General features: G+C 38.5%; 1 protein-coding gene across 2 annotated transcripts in view; it reads left to right on the top strand.

Annotated features, from left to right (window-relative positions):
- Cals (calsyntenin-1) overlaps nucleotides 1–15,506 on the top strand; it is a 466,513-nt gene that overhangs the window by 287,096 nt on the left and 163,911 nt on the right. For both annotated transcript variants that reach the window (XM_067140904.2, XM_067140903.2), the window contains exon 12: nucleotides 13,802–14,001. In XM_067140904.2, coding sequence (XP_066997005.1) covers nucleotides 13,802–14,001 — 200 coding nt within the window. The remainder of the gene's footprint in view (nucleotides 1–13,801; nucleotides 14,002–15,506) is intronic.

Below are 15,506 nucleotides of genomic sequence, written 5' to 3'. Positions count from 1 at the left end.
GCTTAGCAATTCGTGTTGTGAATGTAAGGCAAGTAGGCAGTTCCCTTCACTTCTTCCTTCTGTGAGCTTTGCTTGGTCGTTTCTCTGTGATGTAGGGCTCTATGAATCTGCAAATCGCTGTAACCATTACCCTTGAACATGACTTTGACGGTGTCCGTCTCCACCTGTATATTTGATGGCTCACAAATTTGTCTCGAGCGTTGTGTCGTGAGAATGCCTCGTTTTTGTGCTGGATGGTGGTGAGAATCTGCATGAAGATAGCGATTTGTGTGGGTAGGCTTACGATAGATGGTATGTTCTAAGGAGCTGTTCGTTTTCTTTCTTACTAGAACATCCAAGAAAGGAAGGCATCCGTCCGACTCCATCTCCATAGTGAATTTTATTGAAGGATATTGCTGTTTAGGTGGTTATAAATGATGAAGTTTCTCAGGACCTTCTGTCCAGACCACAAGTGCATCATCAACATACCTCCACCATATCATAGGTTTGATGGGCACCGAAGCAATAGCCTCCTCCTCAAAATCCTCCATAAAGAAATTAGCCGCTACGGGCGAAAGTGGACTTCCCATAGCCACTCCGTCCGTCTGTTCGTAAAAATTCTCACCCCACAAGAAACAGCTGGAAGTTATGCAGTGGTAAAATAGCTTAGTAATGTCCTCAGGGAACAAGTGTTCAATGAGAGACATGACCGAGTCAATCGGCACTTCAGTGAATAAGGACTCCACATCGAAACTCGCCAAAAGTGCATTAGATTGAAGGGTCATGGTTGACAGCTTGTTGATGAAATACCGAGAGTACCTGACGTATGATTCAGTACGTCCTATGTGTGGCTGAAGCAATTTGCTTAGGTATTTAGCCAGAGCATATGTAGGTGAACCTATCGCACTAACAATAGGTCTGACAAGGGAATGGTGCGAAGTCTGACGGAGAATTTCGATTTCATTTTTACATATTCGTGAAGGTCTTTTTAAGCTGAATTAGTTAGTGGAAGTCTAATTTTTCACTGATCCTTTTTAAGGGGCCATTTGGGAGCTCAAAGTTGGCGGTGCGCGCAATGAATTGTACAGTACATGCCGGCACACGTCAGCGCTCACAGCCAGCGGCTGTCTTGCCTCGCCTTCCCTCTCCACTCCTTCGGTTCTCATCTGTCCCCCACCACATATGGCTGCCAACAGTTGTGTATGAGACGGCGAGTCCTATTCTATTCGGTCAAGTTCTCCATGACTAATGGCTATTCCACATACAGGAGATCACATTGGATTACTTTGTTATGGCCGCTTGTAACATTATTGCAGCTCTTATTAATGCCTACGGTGTTAATATTCAGGAAGCTACAGAGCTTTCTGATGAAGAGCAAATCATGTATATATGCAAATAAAGACAACGTTTGATGCAATTTTTGAGGGAAAATGCGAATTTATTCAGGAGGAAGAAGCTGTTTTCGTTGATTCAGAAGACGAAGATGGCGTTGAGGAGGGGACAACAACACTGAAAAAACACAAACACGGAGATGAGTTTAACGAAGATAACAAGTCTTGTGACGGTCGAGGAAGACCCTGTAAGTCAGTGGAAGATTATGATTCCGAATCATTGTTGGACATGTATAAAAAAAAATAAAGGAACGAGGACCTATGTACGCCATACGGAAGTATAAGAACACTCGGAGGCAAATTTATGGAATCGTCAACCACGTTGAACACAATGGAGAAATTAGGAAATGTGCAATGGATCGAACTTATGTGAAAGAAGAGTTCACCAAGGCAAGGATGGGTTATTTGTATGTCACAAAATTGGACAATGAGCGTTGGATTGGTGACTCATACTTGAAAATCCTTAAAAGGCGGTTGAAAATTCGGTTCCGAAAAGTAACCAAACTAGTCAGTAAAACGTTTAAAACAGACGTAGAATTACGACACAAAGTGGCTAAAAAGTTTGTAACATTCATTAATGAATTGCAAGGAAAGAAAGAGATCCTGGATGCCAATATCTGGAATTCGGACCAGTCCCGATTTGAGTACGAAATGGCAACACTGAGAAGTTATGATTTTCGTGGTGTGAAAGACGTTCTTGCTACGCTTGTTTGCCGAAATAATTTTACGCACTCCCACACAGTGCAATATCACATTTCTAAAGCCGGAGAAATGGGACATTTGTTCTTGATTGTTTTCCAAGAAATTAATGGAAAGTTTGGACCTAGAGTACAAGAAAGTATCAAAGCCTACATGGATGCCTTTAAATATGTCGTAATTGATTGTTCATCTTCCGGGAAAATGGGGAAAGGGCATGTAACTGACTGGTTTCAAAACATTTTCTATCCGCAGTTACAGGAAGATGGAAGAAATCATCTTCTCATAGATTCATTCAGTGGCCAGGGCAAAAATGCACAACTTGAATCCCTGACGAACACACATGTACAAATTGAATACGTACCGAAAGGAACTACGTAGCTTTGCCTGCCGTGTGATCTTGGATACTTCCGACAACTAAAATGTTTAGTCCGTCGAATGAAAAACATTTGCCGGATAAGGAATTTACACGGCCAGTCAAAATTAAAACCCAAAAACTGACTTTTCATTATAACTTGTCAAATACTAGCGCATAACCAATTACAAGCTGATTGTTTTGTACCAATGTTGAAATACGCTTGGAAAGCGGGTGGTTATACCATTACTGAAATATACCACCATTTCATGCTGTCTCGCAAACTAATTGTCATGATTTGACTGACACAAAGTGTGTCGAAAATGACTGAACCAATTTTTTCCTTTATAAGGTGCGCACATTGTTTTCTTGTGTTTTGTTATTCACATTTTGTGTTAGATTTTCACTATCATGCCATGAACAATGAACCTGTGCCAGACTGTGTTAGAATAAAGTCATTTCTTGAACACTTTAAATGTCATGATGCTGCAGATGATGTTTGATTATGTAGTATTTGTATGTAGAGTAGTGATTTGTAAATCATTTTTATTGTTTATTTATTCCATAATGAATTCATCTTTGTAAATAAAATGTCCCAACTAACGTCAGTCTTCACCCGCAATCCCATGTATAATACACAACTGTAGGCAGCCGTATGTGGTGGGGGACAGATGAGAACCGAAGGAGTGGAGAGGGAAGGCGAGGCAAGACAGCCGCTGGCTGTGAGCGCTGATGTGTGCCGGCATGTACTGTACAATTCATTGCGCGCACCGCCAACCTTGAGCTCCCAAATGGCCCCTTAAAAAGGACCAGCGAAAAATTGGACTTCCACTACCTGTTTCAGCTTAAAAAGACCTTCACGAATATGTAAAAATCAAATCGAAATTCGCCGTCCGACTTCGTACCGTTCGCTCGTGAGGGGAACATCTTTTTTATGGATCTTGGGCAGTCCATATAATCTAGATGGCACTGCATCCCCCGGGGACAGATGTTTAGCCTCCTCTTTTGGAATTGAAGATTGCCTTAAGAGCTTCATGGTGGCATTGGACACACGAGTGGTGGGGTCACGTAAGCTCAGTCTGTAAACAGGCTCTGGCAATATAGCCGAGATCTTATACTGGTCAGTGTCCATAACCACTGTCGTATTACCCTTGTCAGCTGAGAGAATGGTCAGTTCTGAATCATCTTGAAGTTCCTTCAGAGCTCTCCTTTCGCCTCATGTTAAATTGGGCGCGGGTACAACAGCGGACCTTATGAGTCTCACATTTCTGTCTTAACTCCTCAGCCTCATCCGTAGTGAGTTTGTGGATGGCTGCCTCAACGGAGGTAATTAACTCCTCAGTGAGAATTTTAGAGGGAGCGACAGCGAAGTTAAGACCCCTAGCCAGAACTGCCATTTGGTTCTCGTCCAAGGATTTCTTGGAAAGATTGACGACAGTTTTACTAGCATCCGGGTTCATGCTAGAGACCACTTGTTTCTGAGCTAGACAGAGGAACTTTGATTTCTGTCTGAATGACACCTGGTTGAATTTTCGTTCAGCCTGTATAGCAGTAATGCGATCAAAAGTCAACGCTAGCACTGTGCCACGTCCTGGGAACCACCCGGTGGCGAAGGAACGTATCATTTCCACTTCGATTGTAACGTCTAAATTTAAAGAGCCCTTGTTTAAGAAGCCTTTCTCATGGGCAGTCGAGATTTCTTCTGATGATGCAGAGGACAGTTCTCTGCGAAACATAAAGAATTTCACCTTATTTTCTTGACACGGCATAAGCCCAAAAGCCTATACAGTATCATGTCTATAAGTATGGGCTGTGAAAGCATCAATGGCAACAATTTTTTGTTCAGTTTATAGTTTGTATTTTTCCTTGTGGAAATTTTAATTTGACCATTACAGTTCACTGTCGACTCTTAATGTACTGATATACCTGAATACATCTGAACTTCTATTAAGTACAAAAATTAAAATTTGGTCCATTTGACCTATTTATAAGACTGTACGTGATATTTGTAAACAGTTTTATAAATAATCATATGGACACACATAAGAGCTATTGCCCCACGGGGAAAGTTGTGCAGATAAATGCATCTGGTAGTTACTGTCACTGCATTTTCTACACTCGTCTCCATTGGCTTTCTAAATACTCAAAGAACAGTGGCCATCAATCCAAAGCAATTTTCTACTATTCTGCGAGAACTTTCCCCAACCTGCCTCATGTGGCACTGGCTCTTATCTACGTTCAAAATCACGTTCCATTGAAAAGGGAATAAGAAAAGTATTTTCAGGGCTGGGAAAATGTGATCGTATTAAGCGGTAATAATGAACATACGTTATACAATAAGCAATGTATTTTTATATACATATAATATGATTGGAATTAGGACTTCAAATTTACGATGTGCTAAGAGAGAAGACTATTTAATGTGCAATGCACTAACAAGATTTCACTATCACAGTGGGATGGATGTTGGCCTCTGGAGGTTATGCTCAGCTTTCTCCATGCATCTCTTTTTCTCAAATGGAGCACACAGACTTGAGTTTTCCCAGGGTTAGATTTCAGGTGGTTTGTATCATAATAGGCAGCAAGATATTTGAGTGCTGCTGACAGTTTCCTCTCTACCTCCTTGAAGATTTTGGTTTGAACAGCTGTTGCTGTATTGTCTGCATAATCAAACGCCTTTGTACCAGGTCTGACCGACTGATCGTTTGTATAGACGTTATACAACTATGGAGCCATCACGCTGCCTTGAGGGAGACCATTTTTCTGAGTTTTCCAACAGCTCCTCCTGTTGTCCAAAGTGACAATGAACCATCTGTTCAGCAGTTAACACTTGATGAGGTGCATTAAGCAGTAATCTTTTGTGATGGTTATATCTTACTAATCAACTTCCTATGGTTGACAGTGTTATAGGCTGCAACAAGATCAATAAATGTTACAACTGTTATCTGCCCATTTCCATAGCCATCTTTGGTGTATGGTGTTTCGAGTATTTGGCCACAGCACAATTTTCCTGTAAGGAAACCTGACTGTTCGTTGATGATTGCTTGAATCTGATATTCGATAGTATTGATGATGATGATGATGTTGATGATGATGCTTGTTTAAAGGGGCCTAACATCTAAGGTCAATGGCCCTGATAGTGAATCATTCTCTCGAGTACTTGGTAGAAATGGCAAAGATGGGACACTGGTCAGAAGTTTCTTGGGTCTGTAGGTTCTTTTCCAGGGTTCAGTAGAACTACAACTTTTGCTGTGCACTATATCTTCAGTATCTGCTGTGTTGATACACAAGCATTCATTAAATTTAGAATCCACTCCTTCATATGAGGCCCAGACATTTTTATTTCTTCTGTTTGCAGATCATCTAATGCATCAGATTTATTACATTTCATTGCCGGATGACAGTTTCCGATTCTGCTATAGTGAAAGAGATACCAAGATATTCTTTCCCTTCGGAACATCTTTGAAGATTACAATTTTCACTTCCCTTCTTGTTTCTTCCATTCAACAATAGCTGCTGAGCTATTTCGTCGGGAGTTCCTTTGAAGACTCCAGGAGGAGCATTTGCTTGATACCCTCCAATGAGGGTGGGCGGCATCTGCCATGTGTGAAAAACTGTATGTAGTTTTAGTAGAGGATAGTGTTACGTATTACATATTACATATGGTGTATGAGTTGGATGAATGTTGAGGAGAGTACACACACCCGGTCCCTGAGCTAAGGGGATTCACCATTTAAGATTGAAATCCCCATCTGGCTGGGAATCGAACCTGGGGCCCTCTGAACCGAAGGCCTCAACACTGACCGTTCAGCCAAGGAGCCAAACATTATATGAATTGTGAATATGAGCATTCTGATTATGTTCTGTCAGGTACTGGCATTGAAAGAAATTATTCTGGTTAATGGCCAGGAAATTGCACCTTATTTTGCCCACATTTATGCATGTGGTCAGCTACTAGAAATGAAATTGTTAGTCGGGCTGAGTGGCTCAGATCTTTGAGGCGCTGGCCTTCTTACCCCAACTTGACAGGTAAGAACTCCTGCAGGACAAAATTTTAGCACCTTGACATCTCCAAAAACCTTCAGAAGTAATTAGTGGGTCATAAAAATCTGTTATTACTGAAATTATGTTGGATAGGAATGAACTATATTACTGTCACACAGGAAGTCCGGTGGATGGAAATTTTCTATTAAATGTAGTTTTGATGTTCATTAAAGTGTTAGTATTTTGAAATTTTATCAAATTGTGAAAAACCCTTGGGCTTTGTTATGTGTTATTGAGGAAATACGGAACCTCATTGTGACAACCCATGTGGCCAGTTGTTTGTAATGAAATATTCAAATGAAGAAAATGTTTTTATACATACGTAGTTCAAAGTAAATGTAGTTAAATATGTGGGCATCAGATATGGCCTATTTCATGTATTCTTGTTGTAGGTGACTCCAAAATATGTTACCAAATACAGTAGAGATAATACGCGACACGGATTTCGCCTTGCTAAAATGGGAGACAATTCGACGGTGGCGCTCCTAGTGACTTGACCTGAACAAATCGCGCTAAATTCAAATATCAATGGAAATGTATATACGGAAATAGATAAATAAATTACATCTAGAAAGAAAGTGTTATTGAGATATTAACTTCGAAGTTGCTAAAGCAATTCTGGATAAATGAATGAAGAATCATTTAAAAGGTTATTATTCAAAGACTGAAATTAGACATATAAACAAGAAGTGAAATGGACTGGTGTGAAATGGCTTGATCTTTCATTTATGCAATAATTTTTTTAGCTTTAGCATTCCTGCCTGAACTCTTATGGTTGGATTTGTCTTTTTTCTCATTTAAAAACATTGTATCATCACATTAAGACACTTGTCAATAAAAATATTGGCACATTCCTTACACATATGATGCAATGAATTAACATTTAATAGCTGGACAATTTTCCTCTTAACATGAAGCCTACTAACAGAAAGATATTCCTTACACATATGATGCAATGAATTAACATTTAATAATAATAATAATAATAATGTTTTTTGTTTTACGTCCCACTAACTACTCTTTTATGGTTTTCGGAGACGCCGAGGTGCCAGAATTTAGTACCGCAGGAGTTCTTTTACGTGCCAATAAATCTACCGACACGAGGCTGACGTATTTGAGCATCTTCAAATAACACCGGACTGAGCCAGGATCGAACCTGCCAAGTTGGGGTCAGAAGGCCAGCGCCTTAACCGTCTGAGCCACTCAGCCCGGCGAATTAACATTTAATAGCTGGACAATTTTCGTCCTAACATGAAGCCTACTAACAGAAAGATAATCTATAAAATCCTGGCTTTAATCTGAGAAGAGGGATAAAGAAAGAAAAGTATGAAAATGTTGTCGATAGTGATGCTTTGAGGAATATTTACGTACAATTAGAGCAAAACTGTAACATACCCTTGGCTGTATTGTCGAGGATTTCTAAAGTCGCTGGCCTGGAAATGATCAGAACAGATCTTATAATTCTTATATAAGCGTAACGTCCCTTCTTTCTTGTACACCTTATCCAAATCGCTTCTGTGACATTTCAAAACCCACAGATCACACCTACAACAACACATCGGTATTGAAGGTTAACTGCTGCACTATAGAATAAAATATGCGTATTACATTTTATGCCAGTTAAAATATGGGTCAAGCAGGTCAGAAGATTATGAAGTACTATAAAAATCTCTGTCACTGGAAGAATATATATGCAAACACAATATTACTTACATGTTCTTGTCACGAGGGAACCTGAAGAACGACCGCGCATTTTCTCTACTTTGTAATTACTGCAGTCAAACACAGCACATACCTTTCCCCTCATGTTGAGAGGAAGGAGATATCAAGGAATGGCACACACTACTGTTTATTTATGTCAACTCACTGAAAACGCATAAATAACACCAAAAACTTCACACAAAAGTACACGTGCTCTTATGAGAGAATCAGTACTGTTCAGGTCTATCCGCTAGAGTGAGCTCCAGTAGCTGTCCGTCGATATCTCGCTCAGTGTCGCGTATTATCTCTACTGTATTTGATGTTACTGTAAGATGCAGATGCTGGAAATTGTTTCACTTCTTGTTAGTTTGATGCTCTTCTTCTTCTTCTTCTTCTTCTAGTTTTATCCTGGGTTTGGTTATATATAGAGTTACCAGACATCCGTATTTACCAGGACATGCCCTTATTTTTAGCGTCTGTCCTGGCATCCATATTTATTTTTTAATTATTTGCTGATTGTCCATATTTTCACCTAATAATGTTAAAACGAACTTTTTCCAACTGGAAACCCATTTTTGTAAACTTAGACTCGCTTATTCCATAACCTTTGACTTCAGCTGCAGGTTGAATTTTTTAAATTGCTCTAGTCTTTGACTAGTATATCATCGCTGGTGGAAGTCGATAGTCGAAGTTGGCGATAGCATACGGAAACGGAAGCTAAAGATAAATAATTTTCGTCCATATTTTCTGCTTAGTTGTGCCACAATCCTTGTGATCTACTCTACAATATCTGTTGTGATCTGTTGGTACGTTACATGTATTATGGGGAAAAGTGTAAGTTCACTGCTGAATTGGAGAAAAGATATAAATGCTTCAAAAAGGGCCGCACCAATGAAGAAGCCATGTGTCTGCTATGTAAACCAGGAACATACGTTTCTGTGGCTAATCATGGAGCTATGGATTTAGAAAGTCACATTACAACGGGCAGACATAAAGCTAATGTTCATAGTGCATCAACTGCAACTTCAAATAATGTGTTGACATTTTTCAAAAAGAACACATCACTAAACGAAAATGCGATTGCTGTAGAGGAAGTTCTTGTGTACCACAATGCTTTTCATCATGGGAGCTACAAAATTATGGATTGTATGTCTGAGCTTCCATCTAAATTATTTCCTGATTCTGAAATAGGGAAGAATATTCATTGTGCTCGTACAAAGTCTGAGGCAATTGTCAATAATGTACTTGGACCTCACTGTGTAGAAAGTGCCATTAAACAAGTCAAAGACATATCATACATTGGTGTTTGTACGGATGGCAGCAATCATGGGAATATAAAACTGTTTCCTGTGCTCGTGCAGTATTTCGACTACAGGAATGGAGGGCTGCAAGCAAAGTTTATTGACCTGCACAGTGTTAGTAATGAAAAAGCTGCAACAATCTCTTCAGTGGTATTAGATGTCCTGCAACAAAATGGAATTTTGGAGAAATGCATTGCTTTCAGAGGAGATAACTGCAATACGAATTTTGGTGGCCTGAAAAGAAGAGGAGATAATAATGTATTTCCTAACCTCAAATCTCAGCTTAATGAAACCTTGATTGGAGTAAGCTGCACAGCACACGTTTTGCATAAATGTGTTCAACATGGAGTTGATTTATTGTCGATTGACGTTGAAAGCATTGTGTTAAAAGTGTTCAACTACTTTTCTACATTCTCCATAAGGAATGAAGAGCTAATAACTTTTTGTGAATTTGTTAATGTGAATTACATATTGAAGCATACAAAGACTCGTTGGTTGTCACTTTTTCCAGCTGTTGAAAGGATGCTTAAACTGTATCCAGCACTTTGGTCTTATTTTCTATTTGTGGATAACCTGCCAACAATTTTGATCAAGTTTTTCTCCAATAAGTGAAGTGAAATATATTTAATAGTTTGCCAGTCTTTAATGTCAGTCTTTCAAGAGAACATTCTTCATGTTGAAAAGGAGAATAATTCCATTATTGAAGTGAAACAGGCACTTGAAGAAACTGTTGGCATTTTACAAGCTTGTTTTTCAAATAATTTTGTTCCTATGAAAGTGAAAGAAATGATGAAAACTTTGGAGGAGGAAGGGTTGCAGGAAGACAGTGATTCCTTCATGAAAGAACTGCATGATGTACATAATGCATGCCTGGAGTACCTTGGAAAATGGTTACAACCACTTTAAGTATTTAGTACTTTTAAACTTCAGATTTCAGCTGGACTGACCTTGAAGTTACTGTTAAATATCTGATGTTAGATTATTTGACCAATTTGTAAATCTTCAAAAGTATGTTGAATTGCAAAAGCAGAATGAAAATTTCTTGAAGGAACCAGTCCATAAAAAATGGGCTGGTTTTCTAAACAGTGTCAATATTACATGTTCTTCCAAACTACTGAAATTGGCAGAAGTGTATTTTGCAATTCCTGCACATAATGCCAACGTAGAAAGAATTTTTTTCTTTAATAAATGCACAGTGGGCCAAAGAAAGAAATAGGTTAAGTATTGACTCTGTGAAATGGTTGGTGTCAGTGAAATTTAACACGAAAGACTTCACTTGTAACCAGTTTTATGACTATTTAAAAGACAATAAGAAGTTGTTCAGTAAAATAAGTAGCTCTGATAAGTACAATCAACATGAATAAGGTGTCAGCGACATTCCTGCTTTCGAGACTTCAGTTGTGGCCAAGCAATATGAAAAATGTATGCTAAATAAATGGTTTTAACAAAATATTTAAGCAATTTTAATGCTATCGTGGTTTTGTCCTGCTTTTTGAACTCACAAGTCGTGCTTTCGAGCCGTTGTCATCTGGTAACCCTAGTTACATATCAAAATTATCCAGTTCTGCGTCTCTTCCCACCTTCCTTCTCTTAAAAAAACGGTTTACATTTTTGTACCTCTCGGCAATAATCTTTTGGGCCAGATTCTGTTTCTTTCCTTCCAACTTTTCATTGATCCTGTTTGGCAGGCTGTCTTCTGTCATCCTCATAAAGTGTCCATATAGTTTAGTTTTGATATATTTATTTTGTTTTGAGTTCTATCTGCTCTTATTACTTTCCCGACTTATTTTCTCTCTGTGTCACTCCTGGTTTTGCCCAGCATACTCCTTGGGAACTTCATTTCCACAGCCTTTATCTTAATTTTCTGTCGCTGTTCCATTCTTAATAATCTTGACCATAATGGCTGGTGTTGGGTCCATACTTGGAGGCCCCCCTAAGAAAACTAAAACTGTGACAAGTACAGTATGACATACTAAAAATCGATAATAATGTCATGGAAGTAAAGTCAGTCTTGTCATCTCCATATGAACATGACATTAGGGGTATGTCTGTGTAGATAAAATGTTCAGCACTGTTGAAATCAAATGTGTCCTTAATCCAAAACTCCCTTATCGAAATCAAATTGGATCATATTAAAAATAATGGCTTGACAGCTTGGTTATACACCATTTTATATTTAAAAATAATAGCTTGACAACTTGGTTATACACCATTTTATATAATTTGTAATATGACCCCATTTGATTTCGATAAGGGAGTATTGGATTAAACCCCTAACTGGGTACTAAATTCTCCAAATGCCCTGAGTACTTTATCCCCACTGGAATATATCATCACCTACGAACGCGCTGAAGTATTCTCCGACGTTGTGCATGTCACTAAAATTTATATTTATCTTTTTACACCTGTAAAAGCAAACCTTGGTCTTGGGGCACCATTCGCAACGAAGTGAGCCGGCTGAGTTACATTTTGAACATCGTCCGTGTCACTTGGTTCGTCCGGAACAACTTCACTTTCAGGATCACTTTCACTGTCCTCTTCATCAGTATGAATCCACTCATCATCATCAGATAGAGAAGATACCTCATCATCACTCTCCACTTCTAAAACTGTCGAAATACCCGCACAATCAAATCGATCTACTTTACGTTTGGAAGCCATGCTTCGCGACATAAATGCCTGCAAAGGAACTTCGAGCAAGGCGCCAAACCAAAGACATTTCACGAAGCTGTGACAGCTGTAGAAAACAGTACAAAGCTTGATCTCATGGAAAACATGCGATAGATTCCATGGCAACGCCATATGCCTTTACCCTCAAGATAAATACGCGATAAATTTTACGATCGACTAATGCTGTCATATCCACTGTAGAAGTCCAGCACGAAAACATTTAAAGACGTCATACCTACTTAGGGGTTAAGGACACATTTGATGTCATCGTAACAGTACTCAAAATTTTATATACTCAGACCTACCCCTAACGTCGTGTTTATATGGAGAAGACAAGATGGACTTTACTTCCATGCCATTATTTATCAATTTTTAATATGTCATATTGTACATGTTACAGTTTTAGTTTTCTTAATACCGGGCAAGTTGGCCGTGCGGTTAGGAGCGCACAGCTGTGAGCTTACATCCGGGAGATAGTGGGTTTGAATCCCACTGTCGGCAGGTCTGAAGATGGTTGTCGGTGGTTTCCCATTTTCACACCAGGCAAATGCTGGTGCTGTACCTCAATCAAGACCACGGCTGCTTCCTTCCCATTCCTAGGCCTTTCCCATCCCATCATCACCATAAGACCTATCTGTGTCGGTGCGCCGTAAAGCAAATAGCAAAAAAAAAAAAAGTTTTCTTAGTGAGCACCCCCCTGTTTAATTAGGTCTTAATGCAATATATGAATTTTAACCTATATAGCTGAAGAAGAGAATTAAGGTATTTCTCGAAACATGTACTATATGTTCTAAAGTGTGAAATGTAAATACATTTTTAATACATAGTATTGACTAGGCGGATTATCCATTTCTCTGCTTACTGTTCCATTCTGCATACCTCCAGTATAAGTCTGAATTGGTACGTAGTGTGTTTTATACAATACTACTCTGCATTTCGTTGGCATTTACTTATCCTACACTATGTCTTTAAGACCCTGATAAAACCTGCCACTTACATCAATTTTCTTATCCTTGTTTCTATCTTCCAGCAAAACAAATCCCAGGTAATTAAAATTCTTTACGACATCCTGTGGTTTGTGGTGTATTGGGATTAATCCTCTTTGGGCCCAGTCTCTTCCAGTGTATGCCTATCACAGATTTAATATATACTTCAAAACTTAATTTCATAAAACACATTCTAAAAATGATTTCTGATTAAATATGATATTCTTATAGAATTCAGATTTTGTGAAAACTCGCTTATCTTGTCAATCAACAGTTGTACTTCTTTTTGTCAATAGGTATTATCTTATTGCATGAATTTGAGGGGGTAGCGATGCCCTGCATTATATATATAAGGCCAGGGTTGCTCTTTCATCCTGAAGATTGTTACCTTATGTATATTTCTATATCAGTAACAAATTGAATTAATTCTCTTGTTGTAGTGGTTTACCAATGAGAGTGCTGTTGAAGGCATGTACACACATGCACTCTCTCCCACGAGGCGTGCTATGTCGATCTCATCACTCGCTAATAATTTGTTACTTTCCATGTCTTTCCATAACTTATGGTGGTCGTCACTTGCTTATTAGAGTATTGGTTCTCTTTCTGAGTTACTTAATGAAGTATTTCTTTTCTCCTTGTATTGAAGGATTTCAATAGTGTTTGAATTGTGCCTTTCAGATGTGAACGAGGACGACCCGTGAAGGTACCTAGCGTGGAAAGCTACATCATGGTCCTTCAGCCTCAACAGCCAACAATTGATATAAATGGGACCGGCAATGTGGCACGTGAATATGAAGATTTCCGTCTTGGTGTAAGGGTGTTCACCGATGTTCATATTACAGTTGGTCAAGTAAAGGGACAAAAACAGTGGAAGCATGGTATGATAATGAGAATAATTATATCTTCTTTAATATTTCTGGACTGGTGATTTTTCATTTCGTCCAAATATATTTGTCTTCCATTTCTTTTTTGGTGTATGGGCTTGTAACAAACATAAGGATAGGTAACATTTTATATTATTCCGTCATGACTTTGATCACTATAGGCATTTTTGCAGAATGAGAGAATATTCTTTACTGCACTTTGGCAAATCCAGAAACGAGCTAGTTATTTTTGATAACATTTTTTATTGCATGGATTTTAGTGGGTATTGCCACTGAGAAGTTGCGCAGGCTGCTCCCGTGTGAGAGTATGGTTATCTAATTGAACATTCCCTTAAAACAGTTATCACTAGTGCTCGGAAGTTCATGCATTTGCGTGGTTTTTTAGGGGTTAAAAATGTATGCTTATATATTATGTGCACAAATTATGGAATTTTCAGTCATTTGAACATGCTTTTATGGTGCATATAACTGCATATTTTCGTGATTTTGATAAATGCATCATATTTTAATATTTTAGTGCCTATATGGCATATTTTAATCAGTTTGATGGTTTTTACAGTATTTTTTAATCAGCTTTTTTCATCTGGTTGATGTTGGCAATAATGTTACACATGATGACGCAACTTTCATGTGGTGAGGAGTTACGATATCATGCAGTGAATCCCCTGTTTCATCATCTATCCTCACGTTTTGTGCTTAGCTGTCGACTGGCTGTCCATTGAGTCGTGCAATGGTGTTGTGAACTGGTTGTGACCAACCTATGTTTCACGTATAAAGTGTCCGTTAAATATTTCTTGAAATTCCGAAAATAAGAGCAACTTCGAGTTGTAGATTAATTTACAGAAGGAGTTTTCAGGTGACTTAATATGTACAGATAATAGGGTACTGTTCTGTGGAGCTTGTGAGAAAACTATAGGGAGTGAGAAAAGATTTCAAATAGTTCATCACATAAACACAGCAAAATATAAGGAGAATTTAACTAGCAAACTCGCAAATAAAGAGCTTGTTCAAAAACAACTATTAGTGTTTAGGAAGTAGGATTAGTGAATTTTCTTACTACTTGTGCCAAGCATTTTTAGCTGCTGATATTCCCTTGTATAAATTTAATAACCTCACATTAAAACATTTTCTTGACAAATACACTCGACAACATGTGCCTGAAGCAAGTACATTGCGTAAGACTTACGTAGGACGTTGTTACAATAACATTTTGTCAAATTTACAAATTGAATTATCAGATCCGTCTTTTTGGTTGTCTATTGATGAAACCACTGATTCTGAGGACCGATTTATTGCTTAATGTAATTGTGGGCACCTTTAATAAGGAACAAAAGACGATACCATATCTTCTTAATGTGTGTGAATTGCTGGCCACTAACAATTTAACTGTAACACGGTGTGTGATGGACTTGTTGAAATTATCATGGCCATCTGGAATCAAATACGACTGGCTACTTTTATTTGTTACTGATGCAGGTACTTATATGGTAAAATCAGGA

This window comes from Anabrus simplex, chromosome 2 (assembly GCF_040414725.1).
Source record: "Anabrus simplex isolate iqAnaSimp1 chromosome 2, ASM4041472v1, whole genome shotgun sequence".
NCBI classification, from domain to species: Eukaryota; Metazoa; Arthropoda; class Insecta; order Orthoptera; family Tettigoniidae; genus Anabrus; species Anabrus simplex.
This window is presented reverse-complemented; position numbering and strand designations above follow the sequence as displayed.